General features: G+C 39.7%; 1 protein-coding gene across 3 annotated transcripts in view; it reads right to left on the reverse strand.

The window, feature by feature from the left end:
- Positions 1–18,119, reverse strand: part of anks1ab (ankyrin repeat and sterile alpha motif domain containing 1Ab) — a 54,453-nt gene that overhangs the window by 16,536 nt on the left and 19,798 nt on the right. For 2 of the 3 annotated variants that reach the window (XM_087840953.1, XM_006782866.3), the window contains exons 2-5: positions 17,643–17,715; positions 10,564–10,679; positions 6,181–6,279; positions 4,085–4,231 (exon numbers count right to left, since the gene is read on the reverse strand). In XM_087840953.1, the coding sequence (XP_087697079.1) occupies positions 4,085–4,231; positions 6,181–6,279; positions 10,564–10,679; positions 17,643–17,715 (435 nt within the window). Of the gene's footprint in view, positions 1–4,084; positions 4,232–6,168; positions 6,280–10,563; positions 10,680–11,386; positions 12,778–17,642; positions 17,716–18,119 lie in introns of those variants that run through there. The other variant, XM_006782867.3, reaches the window with a different exon arrangement.

Below are 18,119 nucleotides of genomic sequence, written 5' to 3' on the forward strand. Positions count from 1 at the left end.
TACCGCACTGTCTCCTTCTCGGGACGCTCTATAATTTACGACCCATTTTTGGACATAGTGCTTAAAAAACACACAAGACTTTACTGATTTATGTAGGATAACATGTGACATATGAAAAGGATAAAGCATAACAGTGTCACTATGTAAATACACACTGTGTTTGCCATTCACAGTATAAAAACACTGTTCGTCTATCCACAGCATCTGTCTCACTAAACATTTGTTTTTACAAAGGCCGCTGAAGCTAGTGAGACTCAAATCATCACAAAAGGAACAATAAGCTAATTTTATATAGTCAAAAACCATCACCCCAAAACTGACAATTTGCATAATCGGCTATTAACATTCATGCTCATCCAGTAAAGGTGGATGTTGAGTGATTAATGTTACATTTGCAATTATGTCACGGGTACAAAATATTCCATAACAGGCTCATATGATTCTTTGTCTAAAGCTTCAATTATTTATTCAGTGGGAGTCAGAGGCAGAAGAGGCAACTGGTTTGTGTGCTGGATTCCTGGTGCTGTTTTCATCAAAACCATGTGCAGAATCCCAGTGAGGCCAGTGTGCACGAGGCCTGCGAAATGAGACGAAATTTAAATAGTAATAAAGAACACCTTGGGATTATACAGGGAACCAGCTCACAGATCATCTCAATGCTCGATGCTGTTTGCTGTGAGACGCTGAGGAGGATGCTGGAGATGTGATGGGCAAAGTGAGTTCAGATGCTCAGAGGCAGTTCTGCTACTCTGCACACTGAAAGTAATGTGCCCTGCACTCACACCCCCATCCTTCTGCATCGCAGTCTGCTGGACACCATCCCTCACACACTGCATGGACAGTATGCTTGGCTGCTGCTCGACTGTTGCTGCTGCTGTGACTGCAGCTGTTGCTGGTTTCTGCTAATTTACCGCCACAGTGTTTTTCATAACTACGCACACAAACAAACGGAGTGAGAAGTGCAAAAAAACAAAACAAAAAGAAAAACGATGACTCAATATCAGCTTTGTTACGGTGCTGTTTTGGCATATGAGCCATATTGGATCATCTCATTGCTGGTATTTCTTTATGAGTCACAACAAGAAAAATAATATTTTCAACACAATCTGTTATAAATTAGAAAACACGGAAACATTATCACCACATTAAAAACTGACAGACAGATTTTGATTCCATATACATCAGTGATCCAGTCAGACCCTCTCTCACAGTAGGAAATATTGATCACATTATTGCAGTGAACAAAGGAAATGCACATTACTGTTGATTGACTGACAACCATTTGGTTAAATGAGATGGCTGCATTCAGACAGCTGCACAACACTCACTCTGCAAACAAAAAAATTGTATTGGTATATAGATGGAATTTATGTATTGCTTTATATAACGCACATTCCTGTCTCATCACATTCTGTCCGACAAACTTGCTTGTATTGACTCTCACAACCCTTGTGTCTCTGCTGCACCGATGTCAGCAACATAACCCTATGACACGTTTGGATTATCCTATTTTCACATATGAAGTTTGGACAGTTTTAGGAAAATCAAGTTGGGATATTTTCCAATTGTCATCTCTCACATGCAGCATACATAAGGAAACAGCCCACTTCAGACATGTTCTAGTTTGGACATTTACTATATATATATCCACTATGATATAGGCAAGAGATCACCACTCTCTCATGGTAAATTACCTTTTTATGAGTTTCTTGCTCTTCACATGAGCAAGATGATATCATAACACTGAATTTACACAAGCTTCTCCTTCTTATAAAGTGCAAAAAGGATATAATGCTGCAGACATTGCACAGCTTTCATATTAAAGCAATTGATCAACAATAAACTTCCACTTTGCAAGATCTCCAACATCAGTTATAAAAAGTGAAATTTGTACAATGTGAATAAACCAGGTATCAAGTGGCAAATGGAAAAACATCAAAAGGATGCCTATAAAGTTGTTGCAGCTCAATACTGCTTAAGCTTTGATTTGTGACTCCAGCAGACAAGGCGATGGCTATTTGCAAATCGTCATCACAGGCAGATTATTCCATTTGGATAATTTACATAGTAGCCAATATTATCAATATTTCATAATTAATTATTTTTTTAAAAAGAGCGCCGTCTTGAAAAATCTCTAATTAATGATCATGTGTTTTTCTACTTCCATATTCTAGTAATAATGTTTCAAACACTGTTCTCCATGTACACACAATCTGAGAAATCAATCCTCCTACACATGTTGCACCCATGTTTCTAGGCAAAATTAATAAGACCGCCTCTCTAATCACTAATTATCATAAAATGTTACACTATTTCCATACGGATAAAACCAAATTACATTTCTCCATGTCATCAGTCAGAACTTTGTCTCTTAATTTACACACATCTGTTAATTATCCACTAATTACTGTGTGGTGATTTTGTCTCTGCTATAGTTTTATGCAAATGCTTCCATCACAAAGCATTTCTGATATTTCAGCTCAGCATTTTAAAGTGCTGCTTAACTTCATTGGGAGCCACATATTAAGATGGCCTTGTTATTAAGGCTATGAGAACTGGCCCACAGCATCACAGATTCAAAAGCTGATGACTACATCCATCCACAGAGTTAATCAGTGCTGGACTGTAAACCCCCAAAGGTTCATAGAGCTTAATACAAAAGCAACAAATTATCAACTAAGGCAAACTTAAATCAAATGTTTTCTGAATTATTTTCTGAGTACATGCTATATATCTGTACTTTAATTTTAACAACTGTACACTACTGCTTTGGTAACTATTGTCCATGATGTAAATATATAAAAATGTTGTGTGTTTCTGTTCTATGTCCTGTGTCCCGTTCTGTTTGTATATGTGTTTTGTTTTGGTTTTTTGCTGCTATTCCAACCAAATTTCCCCCTGTGGGACAATTAAAGGATTATTAAATTCTATTCTGTATCCATTTTTGAATTTCACATTTAAATATAATCAATATTCGTTACTCTTGTCTTGTATAAAAGGTATGGTGAGTGATTATGTGATTATTTATTATTCACATAATCACAAATAAATTAATAAAAATGTCTCAATTTATTTTAGTTTTCATTCATTTAGTCTTAGTTATGACGGGCATGTATAATTTGAGAATATGATTGCAATATAATATATTATCATATAAACTTACCTTTTTCAGTTTCTTTAGACTGCTCTTTCTAATGTACCGAATGTCTCATTTCTTGCATGTACATTGACACAACAATCCAACAATCCAGAAACACTCACACAGACCTCTCAGTCTCAAAAAAACTTCATGCTAGCTGTGTTAAAAACAATTGTCAGAATGACAAGAAATGAAAACAATCTACATTTCCTCTACCTTTTTGAAATTAGTTTTGTAGCTATACAATATAGCTTCTGTGTCCCTTTTTTTAGAGTGCATGTTAGAGTGTTTTTTTCTTGCATCTATGGTTTTACCTGACATTAGAAAACATGCTAGGTTAATCCTGCTTATGTCAGCCCACGACACTCTTATGAAAGATATAATCATAATCTGAAGAATTTAACTTCCTGGTTAAAGAAAAGCTTTATATAATACAATAACCTTTATGAGTGTATGCTTTTGATAAACATCAGCAAGACAGCTTAAAAATATTAACTTTAAAGATTTTCTTCCTTAACAATGAGCAGAGCATGCTCACTCCTTGCGGTGCCACAGTGTTAGTCACTAGCTCACCTACCCACCTCAGCCATGACAGCTTTGTTATTCAAACATGAAGGTAAATAAAACACGACCGAAGCAACTGAACTGTAAACATAGTGGTACAAATATAGAAGTACTAAGGAGAGTAGAGCATACAATATTAATGGGTGAGCACTGACTATTGTAGACACAGTTAAATACTTAATACTTACTTAATTATATTTTTAGGTAGCATTTATTTTATCAAAAAAAATAATGTTTTCGGACTCAGAAAAGGAAAAACGTCATAAAACATTGCAAAATGTCAGTAGAAAAAAAGAAGTAAAAATATTTTTTTTGCTACTTTATGCATTTAATTACTCGTAGTGCATGCATTTATAATCTGAGTAATCAGTGGCCTCTTACATTGATGATCTCCAGTTCCCACAGGTTCTTAACACACTCCAGTGTGCGGTAGCCGCTGGCAAGAAAGTTGGGCAGATATTCATGCAGACCAAGGCCATCCAACCAAGTGGCAAGAGATGTGCTGCCATCACACCCCAGTGCTTTTACCTACGGAGACAGATGCATCTAAGTAAGCAAGAACTGTGACTTTATGGAAGGACAATTTGGGTTTTCTACCCAACTAAAGCTGACTGCTGCAGCGGCCATGCTAGGCAAGTAGCTTAAAAAACAGCAATGTCAGTTCAGCTCTTGACTGAAACATCAACGATTGCCGGATGGAGTGCTGTGAAATCATCATTTATAGTCCCCGGGGAAGGTTACTCCTGACTTTGCTGATCCCTACATATTCCATCTAAATGTTTCTCATCTCCAGAACAAAAATGTAATTTGTACAACACTGCAAAGCTTATGATCTTAGGTGACAGTATATCAGCTGCTTCCACTTCTTTAGGTACACTTGTTCAAGTGGTGGTCTAAAGGAACTAGTACATGCCCATGCTATAGCATTGTTTGACCTGTTCATGCTGGTGGCCATGAAATGAAAATGATATGATGCTTTGCTGTAGGCACGTAAATAGGTAAGTTTAGCCAATTGCTATGTGGTTGCTAGGCAACATACAATAGATCATGTATATTTCAGTTTTTGTGGATATAAATGAGATGCTACTATGATGACGAAAAAGATACAATACTTTTAGATGGTGTTATAATTGTTAAACACTAAAAACAAGTCATTTCAGCCTGTTGCTTAGTAATTGCTAGGGAATCTGATGACATCAGAAACCTGATATACATAATAACCTTCAGGAGCCTATGATGTACCTGTGTGCCAAGTTTGGTTGCTCAACTCCTGACTGTGTAGGAGGAGTTAGCAGCCAAAAAACAAACACACAGACAGAGATTTGTACAGTAAATCAGTGGCACGTAGACATAGTCAAGATCTGCTCAAACCAAGTTCAAACCAAGAACATGGAAAAGAGTTGCTTTTAATAAAGCTTATTTGAAAGCCAGCAGTGTTCTTTGCACTGAACAGTTTGGATAATATTGTTCCATTCTTAAAATAACTTCATCAGCCTCCTTCATAGTCCACCTCAAAGTAAATATGCAAGAAATGGACCTTGGAGAAATGGAGGTGTAGCCGTATGCAGAATGTAGAAGGCAAGATCAGAATGATTCACTATTGTACTCACGACGGTAAGAACAAAATTGGCCAGTGCAACTGTTACATGAATTTAACAGTAATTTTGCATGCACAGTTGGTTTTTAATCAGTTTAACAACATTTCTACAAACATCTTAGTGAAAGAGGCCAAATGAGTTCATTAAACTGTAATGACTTCCATATTAACCAGAGTTCAATCTCACAGAAAACATCTGTGAACTAAAAGAGGACTCGCATCACGAAGGTGCTGGACCAACTGCATAATGCTATCATTTCAATGTTTTTAACAGAGTCACCGGTTAATTTGTGGATTAATGTTAAAATGATACTAGCGTAGTATAAAACATAATTCACTCAAGCATACCTTATATTTAATTTTTTTTATTGTAAATGAGGAGAAAAATTGTCTTTTAAAAATGGATAGTTGTCTAAAAAAAAGTAATAACTAGTTTTTTATGACTCGTTTTTTCATTTGCAGTGATATCAAACAGATATCAAAGTATAACAAACACAAATAAAGCCACTCATCCATCCATCCATCCATTCAACTATCCTCTTAATCAGTTGTCCAGTTGAGGGTCACTGAACTGGAGCCTATCCCAGCTATCATAGAGTGAAATGCGTGTATTCCTGAATGAAAGATAATAGGTTTTAAATGAACCCACTCTGTCATTTTGTTTGCTTAGACAGCTTTGTTGCTTCAGGCTTAACCCACTCTATGGACAGCATGAATACTCCTTCAACACTATAACACATATCAGGGTGCCATTTATCTATTTTTAGCTTATTTAGTATTGTAAGTGAAGTACTTGTCCTTATTGGGTTTTTTTTGTTATTTGAGATCTTGTCAGTTGCTGGTCTGCTTAGTGCTGAAGATAACCTACGATATTAAGCACCTTGGGAAAGTTGCGTGCCGCGTGGAGGATTTTCTTTCGATGTCCCGGATCAGTGATCCCGATGTCTCTGAGATCCTGGTCCTCCATCACGTTACTTCCCTGCATGTGCACAAACACAGGGGAGACACACAAATAAACACATTCACACACAGGCACACCCAAAGGCGTAGTCATCAGACATACGTGCATGCAAACAATCACATACACACAAGCACATAGACAGTACGCAGAATGGAAATGGATATACAGAACAATAGTATGCAAGAAAAATCATTTATAATACCGTGTACATATTTGCACAGAAATAAACAATCCACTCAAAAGTATCATGACTTGCTCCACAGCCTTACTGCAAGGGTAAAACTGTGACTGAAAAAATACACACTTGCTCTTAACACACACCGCATGCGCAAACACGCAGAATATGCACATCTCTGACACAAGCAGTAACAGCAGAGTGGGAGGACAATGAAGTCAAATAAATTGTGCGTGCCAAGAGTAATCAATCTGATCTGGTGCGACTCAGCAGGAACAAAGCCTTCAGAATTGCTGCTGCGTCTCCAGGATCTCTGTGCTGCTGTGCTTCATCCAGGGACACCAAACAGTCCAAGAGGAAGTGTTCCACAAACAATTTGAGACTATTTGTTAATTTAGGGTGTGGAAACAATGAACAATAGATTTTTTTTCTCACATCCTGAAAGCTTCAAAAAGAAAATTCTTCCCTTATTCAAATCACAGCCCCACTTGCTTCATCGTCTTATACTGGTTTATAGGTAGGAATGTAAATACAAGGAGAACCATGAAAATGAAGAGCTAAGCGTTTTTCCCTGAGGACTGCTGCAGATTGATTCTCTCTGGCCAAGAATGTTAAAATGTTCTGTAGTCTTTACTCAATCTGCTCTCTCTGGATTGGTTTCAGAGCACAATGCAGCAGTATTCACAGGCCTCTATCAGGGTGCAGTTGGGAGATTACTCACTGATCGCAAGAATAAAAGGTCAAAATGAAGCGGGCCTGATGTAAGGGAGGTCCAAAAATAGATCCTCCACTTTTATTAACACGGTTGGAAGTTTGATGATGCCTCGGGAGACTTTGCAAACTTGTTATTTCATGCCGCATTTGAAACATGTGACAGGAATGTATGGTTCAGTTCTTACATAGCTTATAAGCTATGGTAGTGTGATTTGATCTGATATGCCTTGCAGATGTAGCCATGGTAGAAGTCCTTCATCTCACTAAATGCACTCAGTTAAGGCAACAGTGAATTAGAACTGCTCCATTCCCCTTCTCCACAGAGGAATAGTTTGGAAGCATAAAGATTTTCCATTTTTAAAGCGGACGTAACAGGGAAATGATAAAGAATACAGAGTTTACGGATCAGAATGTTTATGTTCAGCTCCATATTACGATATTCAAAAATGGGGGGAATGTAGGGTCTGATACAATATTAATGCAGAAGAGATGCAATACAAGTGGATGATGATGGACAAGCTTCTAAGATGTTCTCTTTATCTAAAAAAAAAAAAAAAAAGATTTGTGTATTTTTTCACTCAAATGAAATGTGTGGCCATGAAGGCCAAGAGAATGAAAGCTACGGTTGCCCCACTTTTGGTAGTGCAAAAATGATTATCATCGTGTAAAAATTATGAGAATGGGCACACAGCTGTTCATAATTTATGATCCCTCAAAAGCTGCATCTCAGAGCAATCATCACATGCAGAGAGCCTTGCCGACTCATGTGAGCGGCTGCTCTCGTGCGCTGACGAGCGGGCACAAGGAAACTTTCCAAGCAGGACTATACAGTGTATCTTAAGCTGTGACAGCAGTGGGTTGTGGGCACAGAAAGGCTTGCGTGCTGAGACTCCTGTCACTGCAGAATTAAACTGGGAAGAGCTTTCAATCCCCTCTGGGCTCACAAACGATATAGTGTTTAAAGTAAAATCTGCTCTTGGTTTACCCAGTTTTTATGTCAGCTGATTTCCAGAAATGGTTAAATATAAACATGTTCCTCTGGGCTCCATTGCATTGTTCCTAAATACAGTGTTAATACATAAATGAAATCAAACATGACGGGGAATTGAAAAGGAGCCACAGTACTGCCCTCTACTGATCACTTTACTCAAATTTGCAATGAATCCCACAAATGAGTTCTGATATTTAAGTTCAGTTAGATTGATGACATCTGAAGCAAGCCTAGCACAATCTAAAAGGTCAATATTAAACATTCACAGTGCCTGCCTGCCTGCCTACTCTGACCTTTCTTCTTGTTTGCAACCTCCACATCCTTGTAAATATCCATGGCTAATTTGCCTTGTGAAGCTAATGATTTATTTCCTTGATGCATCAAGTCTAGCAGACACATTAACTGTGGCATGAACATGAACATCAGAAAGGCTAATGAACCAAGTCCACATCACACTGTATCCTGGAAATCTTGATCTACATGGATTCATTCAATCCCATTCAATCAGACGGTAAAGCTCGCTTTTTGTTCTCTAAGTCTACTATATCTACTAAATGATAAATGTTACATTTTGGGCAAAATAACAAAATACAGGCAGAGATATTGCTTAGTCAATTGAGGATGACAGTTATTCTACCTGGTTGTTGCATCTGGCTTTTGTTGGCTTATGTTGCCTGTGTAACAAATCAATAAGAAGAACAGATTTCTTCATCAACTAAATGAAGTACCTGCTCCCACATGGTCATTTACAAGAAGACTAAAAACATATAATAATTAGATTTAATCAGTCAAGGTTAGAAATCATCCTTTTTTAGTGCCAAAGGACTCATCCCCTCAAATCTTATGCATTGAAGTCTGAATTTAATACAGATGACCTGAGTTTTGTACAGTACAGTACAACTGGCTGAATCCATAATGTGTTTTTTGCTGGACATTTTCTGACTGAAAAAAATCAACTTGCCCTTTTGTTCCTAGTGTACTAATTACATAACAGCATTTCCAAATCTCTCAGTGTGTAAATTACTTCCAACTTAATTAACTCCAGTGTATTATTCTGGAGATAACTGATTTATTAGTGTAGCTGTAATCACCTACCAAATACTGTATTCCTTTATTTTTACAACCATGCTCTTATAGTTGTGTCATCGCCTCATAAACAAATATAAAGCTGAGTCCGTCTGAATGGTCACATTCTTATAAATTCCCACTATACTGCAATCTCATTTCTACCCAAAATGGGAAAAGAAATCCAGAAAAGACAGTAGCACTTTTAAACTATACTGATTTGTCAATACAACCACTATTTTTTTCTGACCTCACTGGTCTCACTTGACTGAACTCCACTGTGACATCAGACGCACTGTATCATATAACCCATGGTGCTATTGCAGCTCTGTGGCCTGAGAAATGTTACCCCCAGGCCTACTTATTTACAGCATATAGCCATGTTTTCAGAGAAACATGACTATCAGATGGAAAGTGGTGTTTTTGGCTATCCCTGTCAAATGCAATATTAGGTTTCCTCACAATGTTCTTTACGGGAAACATGATAAAGCTTTCAGACAGATTGTGGACATCATTTGGGCTTTAGTATGAATATATTAATATTAGATTCTTACTGTTGCATAAAAAAATGCTAAATTGTATAAAATTCTTCAATAACTTTTTATGTTTTAGGAAAACAGTGGAAAAAACTGTGATTTTGATCATTTTTTACAGTATAAATAAAAAATTAGAAAATAGAAAAATGCATGCAAACATGTGTAGTGCAATTGCAGCATATCATTGTAAAAACAAAATACAGCACAACAGCATGCTGCTGCAGTGTAATCATCTCTTGTACAGTAAACGCAAGATAGGCCCACCATATGGATAGTATAGAGAATAATCTGTGTAGGATTTAATAAGATTTAGCAATCAACCATGCAAAGTGTATCTAGGATAAAACATGCTGTGCTTATATTAAGAATTGTTTGTCCTGGTTAAGTGACTATATCTAAACAGAGGTCAAGTACAGTGGCTGTAAATCAAGGGAATCGATGTGGAGACAGACATTTGAATTTTACTGTAAATGAGATGAGTGGGAATGCTGGGAAAAAGTTAATGAATGTTGGCTGTCTGTGTGTTCCCACTGGTGACAGCTCATACTCTTTATAGGGATTCGGGAAGAAGCCATAAATTTTAGCTGGGTCATGCGTTGCACAGAGGTGAGGAGGAGTTATGGAGAGGAGATGGGAAAGTGTTATAAAGGAAGAGAGAGAGTGGAAGGGTGAGTGAGAGACAGAAATAAGGGGGCGTGGAGTTACCAAGAGACAAGCAGAGTGGTGACATAAAAAGACTAATGCAGCTTGTTTGACAGTGGAGAGACAGGGTGATGTAAAGTGGAACCGACCCTTGAGATGACATGCTGCAGGTGACTCACCATGAATCGTAGGTCATCAAAGCCATTGAGCAGGAGCTTGCTCTCGTACTGCGGCAGCCCCACGTGCTCCAGCCACTCTCCCACCGGCTGGTCCAGGGCTTTACCACAGGCCCCATCTGCCGAGAGAGGGAAGCGCTTCAGCAGAGAGAAGCCGTTCAGCCGGTAGCAGCGGCACTCAGAGGACGACACATGGCATTGCCACATCATCCTCGGCCAGCAGAAGCAGAGCCGAGTGCAGCAGCACCAGGCAGGGTAGGGGGGAGACAGGGTCCAGGCCGGGGGTGAGGGGCTCCCACAGTACAGGCGGGGGCCCGGCTAAACTCAAACACGGGAGGAGGAAAGGAAGTGCTGCAGGCACCGCTCAAGCCCTGCAGGGGACTGACTAGGCTAATATACACCCACTGGTGTTAGTGTGACTGACTAGATATGTCAGGCAAGGGTGGAGGTAGTGCGGGGAAGGGAGCCCATCTGAAGCTCTGTATTGTTAAGTTATGTTGGACTGAGCCACTACAGCATCTTCCAACAAACCGAGCTCACTAAGCATTCCTTTAGTGAGCAGATGAGCAAGTGTAAAAACAAGTGCCTAGTTCGTCCAAAATCATTACAACACACCACTACAAGTCAAGAGACTAGATCATTTTCAGACTGAGTGGAAATGGAAATTATGTTTCACTAAATAAGACATTTTCATATACCTGACATTATTTACTCTGTTAAAAATATCCCCGTCACTTATTCTAAAATCAGAAACTACTCCATCAGGATGTAACACAGAAATACTCAGCTCCCCCAAAATGAATCTGTCAGGGTTTTCACCACATACTTGTAAAGCTCTGGCTGAGTCCCATGGCTTCATTGGTCAACCTCTTTGAGAGCTAGGACAAGGCTCATACAATGAAGGTAGCAGCATTCTAAAGTACTGTTGAGGTATGCGTGTAATTTTTGATCAAGGAATAGACATTTGCTTAAATCATATTTCGTCCTTACTCCACAGCCACACGGAGTACGGTCAGGTAGACATATTGTAAATCCTACATCAAAGAAACGTTGGCTTAGGCTTTCCACAGTGTGCTGATTCCAAACTCCTCAATTCATAATAAAATCCAAGTTTAGATTCCTTGATAAAGCTCCAGGTAAGCTGTCTGCCAAAGGAAAAAGGCTCAGTGTCCTTGGTGGTACCAGTGCTCCCTGTGCTGCCCACATTCACACTTTTCAGCAAGCTGCTGGATGTGCGGCTAAGCCAAAGAACGTGCTTCTCATCTCTGAAAGCAGTAAATCCAGGTTCAGATCCAACAGATGGCAGGTGAGCCTCTTGACTCTGAAGCGAGGATCACTGCAGGACCACAGTGCCGGTTAAGGTAGCTCCTTCCTGAGGCAGGCGCCCCCCACTCCCTCCCCAGCCCACCTGGTTCTTCCCCTTGCTGGGTGCAGCTAGCAGCCTCTGTGCTCAGGGCAGAGGTTTGCTGCATCCCCTGCCTGTCGGAGACACGCAGGCAGCGCAGATGCAGTCACAGCAGCTGCTCCTGGCTCACACACGCTACCCCTCACTGCTCACAGGGCATAGCGTCCTCACGCTGGCTACTTCTACACAGGAGACCAACGATCTGCCTTAAGCTCAGCCACTGCCGCCACGTCCTTCTCACATCCACGACAGCCAACAGACTCACTGTTCATCCCCCCCTTCTCATCCGAGCAAATCCCCCAAGCTCTTCTTTGTAACTCCCCCCCCCCCTCTTGTCTCTCTCGCTTCTCTCAGCTTTCTTTCTCTCAATCTCATAGCCCCATACCCATACTGTGTGATCGCACTGCAGGGCTGCCGTATGCTGCCTGATGAAGTGGGGTGCTGCTCCACGTAACCACCTCTCTCTCCCACTATATCACTTCCCCTCCCTCTGCCTCTCTCTCCCTCTCTGGCTCTCACTCTCCCTCACTCTGTCTCGCTCCTTGCCTCTCGTTCTCAAACACACAGACAGATGCAAACGCACGCACACTTTCTCTCTCGACTCATCGTCTGTCTGTCTACCCCTTCCCATTATATCTTGCTCCTCTTTCTCTCTCAATAAAATGCACACATACTCACTCTTTTCTGGCAGTGTCTCTCTAACCTTAACGTACCTCTCCCCCTCTCTCCCCCTCCACTGCACTGATTAGAATTGCACAGAAGCACTCTGATCTTGCCAGTGGAGAAAGGACACCACCATCAGAGGCGAGGAACAAGCTCCGAAAGCCCCAAATCACAGTCTGTTCCAGCTAAGAATGACTAGAATTTAAAGGGATGATGGAACCTCGATCCAGTTCTGCAGGAGCCACGCCAGTTTTTTTGGCTAACATGGGATATTGAAACAAAGACTCTGCTCAAATCCCTGCTTATTACCAGAAGGCTTTAATTCATTTACATCTTACTTTGATGATAGGACAAGGGGGGGCAGCATTGATTCAAGTCAGCAGAGTTTTTAACACACTTGGAGAAGAGAAGAGAAGAGAAGAGAAGAGAAGAGAAGAGAAGAGAAAAGGACATGTCGAGACCTGCCTCTTCTCCATCTCATCCAGCATGACAGAAAAGAGGCAAATTCCATTATGTACTTCCAGATGCTCATGTCATGTCAACCATTTTTAGAGCACAACAGAGGCTTCTTACAGGAAAAAGCCTGCATAAGAAAGTAAGATGACATAAAATTTTTAGAATTGGGGTTAAAAATAAATAAATCAGGTCATGTGTGGCATTAACATGTCTTTAGTAATCTGATCACAACTGGACAACTGCAGAAGTTCACACTTGGCATTTGAATGCCAAGTTATCGCTTTTAATCATAACTACAATTTGCAACATCCCAAGACATTTGAATTGGAGGTAAAGACAATACAATATAACCCCAATGATTGAGCCCCCTGTGAGCTAACTCTTCATGATGGTGGGAAGTAAGGAACCTCGTTTAACTGGAAAAGACACACTGTAGAACCAGTATCAGAAAGGGGCAGGCATGTGCCTTGACTGGTTTGGGGGTTGAGGGGAAAGAGAATAAGGGGAAAAGGAGAGACAATGACAAGAACGTGAAACGGAAAAGTCAAAAACTAATGATAAGACCAAATACCAGATTCCTGCTGCAGTCTAATTTTTCAAACCAGCATCTCACTGCTCTACACAACAGCAGATTACTGTAAGCTATCACTAAGTAGATGGCAGCCCCTTCCTGAGCCAGGTGCTGCCAGAGGTTTCTTCTTGTTAGAAGGGAGTTTTTCCTTCCCACTGTCACCAAAGAACTTTCTCAAAGGGCCTTTTTCTTTCTTTGTATTATTGTAGGCTTTACAATATAAAGTGCCTTGACGCAACTACTGTTGTGATTTGGTGCTATGTAAATAAAATTGAGCTGAACTGAATTGAATTGCATTAAAGTGCCTTTCACAAATTACGAAATCATCCAACAGTCTTTTGCAGAAGTAATAATAAATAATAGCCACAGGTGTTCAAACTGCTAAAGCCAATGGCAGATGCACAGCTGTATTTTAGTGACTAGCAAAGCTTCAGTTGACAAGTGCAACTCTGCAGTCAAGTGGCTGAAAAATGAAGCCAATGCTAAAGTACCTGAAGTAGATAGGTTATAGTTATTGAACTGTAACTTTCTTTGTGGTATTGGTGACTTTTTGACATTAAACAGTCTGTGCCTCAGTTTTATTGCATGAAAATCTATTATTTTATGTACTATTAGAACTAATTTGTGAATATGTGTGGTATGTGCTTTGCACCTCCATGGTTTATGGAAGCATTTGCTAACCAAGTTTAGCCCTTCATTTTTTCCTCTAAATATGTCCATCTTTCATTATTCTGTCTTTTTCCCACAACATGTCAGGACCCACTAACCCAACACCTGAGCTTTGAAATGCAGTGTACACAAACCAATCCCTGATGTCCCAAATGTTACGTTCATCTTTTATATACAAAAAAGGTGGATCAAACCACCTTCAATGGAGGTGTGAGCTATGTGTTCTCGGTACATCTTGAGTATATTCACACCTATAATTAGAACTGTCCACTTGTGATCTTGACCAAATATGCATGTTAATGACAGGTGAACAAGGCTTGAAAGACTCAGTGGTGTTATCCCAGTAAGGCTCCAGGCAAAGCATTATTATGCAGGCTTTCAAGCAGCCTGCAATCACCTCACACATTCCCCAATGGGTAGCCAGCCAGTCAGTAAGGTAGAGAGGGCGAGGAGAAGCAATGACAACACAGGGAGGCAAAGTGAAGGGCTATTGATTGAACCTTCTCTTTAATTGGCCACGTATACCTTTGTTTCTTCGCCCTTAACAATTAGGTGAAAGGCCAAGTCAGGTCTCAATGACCTGTCAGTCATCCACAAGGACTGATGCTCATCATTCGTTATCAGGAAAAGAGGCTCCTATTAAATTTTCTGTGACTGAGGGGAAGAATGATGGATAGGGGGAAGGAGAAAGGAAGGGAGAAGGAGAGAATGTGCAAGAGAGATAAGACGGAAAAAGACTAATAGAGGAGGAGGCGATGAAACATATGGGTGAGATAAGATGGTAATAGGAAGTAAGAAGGATTGAAGTGGACTAATTATGATTCACTACAAGATCCCACAACTCCTCCTTCTCATACTTTACACTTTTCTCCTAAGCCTCATACCAATCTCAGCTTTTACGATACAACAAAACTGCTCAAAATACCATCCACCCCACCCAATTTTTTCCATTCTTTTGGGACAGGAACACCTCCCACGATAGTAAAACCTAATTACTGACTGACAGAGGATCCAATTCTCCTTTGGGGGGTGGGGGGAAATGGGTCACTGTCTTATCCCCTGTTAAACAGCCCAAGCTGTCAAATCTGTCCAAGTGGGTTTCTGTGCTGTGTGAGCACTATGAGGTCTAGACTTGGCTCCACGGAACACCCCGAATGGCCTATTTACCGAAGAAGAGGTAGAGGTTGTGTGTAGATAAAGCCATGCCTTTTTATCAGAGCAGGAGAAAAGCAGTAGCTCCTTGTCAACACACCCAAGCACTGGAGAAAATGAGCCGCAAAGCTGAATTAATTCAGAGAAACTGAAGGCGGACTCTTTTCCTTTGAACGTCAGAGTGTGCCTGTACACAAACCGAGCCGATGCCTCCTGTGTGCTGTTAGCTGTGCGGTCTCTCTCTCCAGTCCCTCTCTTATTCTAAGCACATTTACTCAGTGAACTCTTTCATACAATCAAGGCACTTGTGATCGGCACACAACACAAACATCATTATCTTTGAGGATTTATATGGTACAAAACTGCATTAACATTTTGCTAGCCGAGAAAATCTGATTCTTTTCAGAAATTGCTTCGAGAAGATGAATGACCATCCTTCACTTGTGTTATGAAGTGGATAAGGTTTTCCTCATCCTGTCACAACAAAAGCTAAAAGTGGAATAAAGATTTACAATTTAGGTTTCCATCTTTGTGTAATCCCTCCTACATCTCTCCCCTCCTATCTATGTGTACCTCCTTCCCCATGTGATTACTCTGAAGGGTAGCCGATCCTTCCCTTACACAGTGAAAAAAGGAAATATGACCTTTTTATTAAGAGACACACAAAAAAAGCATCCTGGCAACCATCAGAACTAGTTGTGCACAATCTCCGATTTAAATCGGAGCAGCAAGTGTATGACTCAGCTGAATCTGGGACACTTTCAGCATGTCATTCTTCAAACAAGGACTATTAATAGCACACACCTATAAGTGTAGAGAAAACAAACACCATATTTGCTCTTACGTAATGTGGAATAACTCCAGGTCTTAATTGCTTAGATAGCATTTAATCCAACACTGCTCACTGAGCTGGAATTTAAGTCAAAATTAAAATGATAAATTAACAAGCTTTTCTTAAAAAAGATATATGTGAGCTTAAAGATAATGAATGAACAGAAATTATCCTTAAAAGAATTGAAATGTGATGAAATAAGTACATTTAATGATTTCTAAGAACAGTTTATTTTTATTGTTTTTGATATACTTTCGTCCTCTTCTTTTGAAAATGTACATTTCTAAATTGTGAGTTTTTTAAAAGCACTTTAATCTGCATTTTGTTACTTTAGGGGAAATCATAAACATTGAGAATTTTCACCTTATTATTGCCACTCAAAAAGCTGTATAATGTTTATTTACTTTTACAATATAGGTTTTACTTCTCATAGCTAAAAGAAATCGATTGTCTTCCAGACATGACGACTGAAAATAAAATTTAACGCTAAATCCAAAACAGAAAATTTACAATCTTCACTATTTTATATTAAAAGTGGTCAAAACAATCACATAAATACACCAAATGGACATTTGTAAGAGGAATTCAGGAAGATGTTATGGAAGAAATGACAGCATTGAATCCGAAATATGATGAAAGAAACTCTCTCGTTGCTTTGGTCAGCAGACACTGCAGCCCATAAAGCATACTGCACATTACTAATGAAAATGTTATCCCAATAAATCTGATGATACACGTAAAACGCAGTCCTGTGCAGAAAAACACCCTTACACAGTCCTGTACGACAAAGCCTCCTTTCCTACAGAGTATGTAATGGAGGTAGGTTTACACTGTATCAACTCAGTTGTGTTATCTAAACAAACTGAGATGATGCCAGCTGGCTTCTCCCTCTGTACTGCCTGAAGGACACTTGATGAAGCGTACTATCAAATCAAGCCCTATTGAGATCTACAGTACCACGAGAAAAAAAATTACAACACTGAGGGGAATTTAGAATTTGATTTCCCATGAAGTGGAAACCTTGTGAGTAATAAATAACAACAATGATGTGCCAAACAAAAGTCAGCATGAATCACTGTAACTTGTGAGAACAATAAAAGTGCTCTTCGTCCTTTCTGAAGGCGTGTTTAAATGCCATGAAGGAGCTCTTGCTGGTGTAAAATGACTGGTTGCAGATAATATTCTATATAAATCGTGCTCAATTAACTCATCAGTGGTAAATGAGTAACATTCCTTAATACCTCAGACAGTGTTGTTATTTTGCATTTACACCACAAAGTCAAATCTGTGTAGAAGAAAAGACTCCAAATTCAAGTTGGTTACTGATGGATTACCTGAACTTGGTATGGGCTGCTTGTTTTTGGATGTTTCAATTCCTGCTCCAATTAAGTTCATGATCTTCTCAATCTGTTGAAGAGAATAAACGTGAAACACTGGTGAAAAATTACCTTACCTGAGACTGACAGATTAACTCATGACTTTAAAACAGAAGCCAACACATCGTAATGGATCGACTTTAATGCATTAATGTAAAACACACATCCAATCTTCCTTTATCCTACCTGAGCCAAACCAATTATAAAACAGGAAGGAAGAGTTAGGTCTGTGCACTGCTACTGCTGGGAGTGTTGGAGAGAAGGCTGGCTACTTTGCATTGATGGATTACGAGCAACAGTCCAACGTGGACAGCAATTCAATGACTAATGCTTCACTCAGCAAAAACACAGACGGTTGATTAAGGTGAAGCAAGAATATCTAGGAAGTTCTGTAACCAGGTCCAAAATGCATAAACTAAGCCCCAAGAGAATGAG

This window comes from Neolamprologus brichardi, chromosome 5 (genome assembly GCF_056152115.1).
Source record: "Neolamprologus brichardi isolate AB-2024 chromosome 5, ASM5615211v1, whole genome shotgun sequence".
Classification (NCBI taxonomy): Eukaryota; Metazoa; Chordata; class Actinopteri; order Cichliformes; family Cichlidae; genus Neolamprologus; species Neolamprologus brichardi.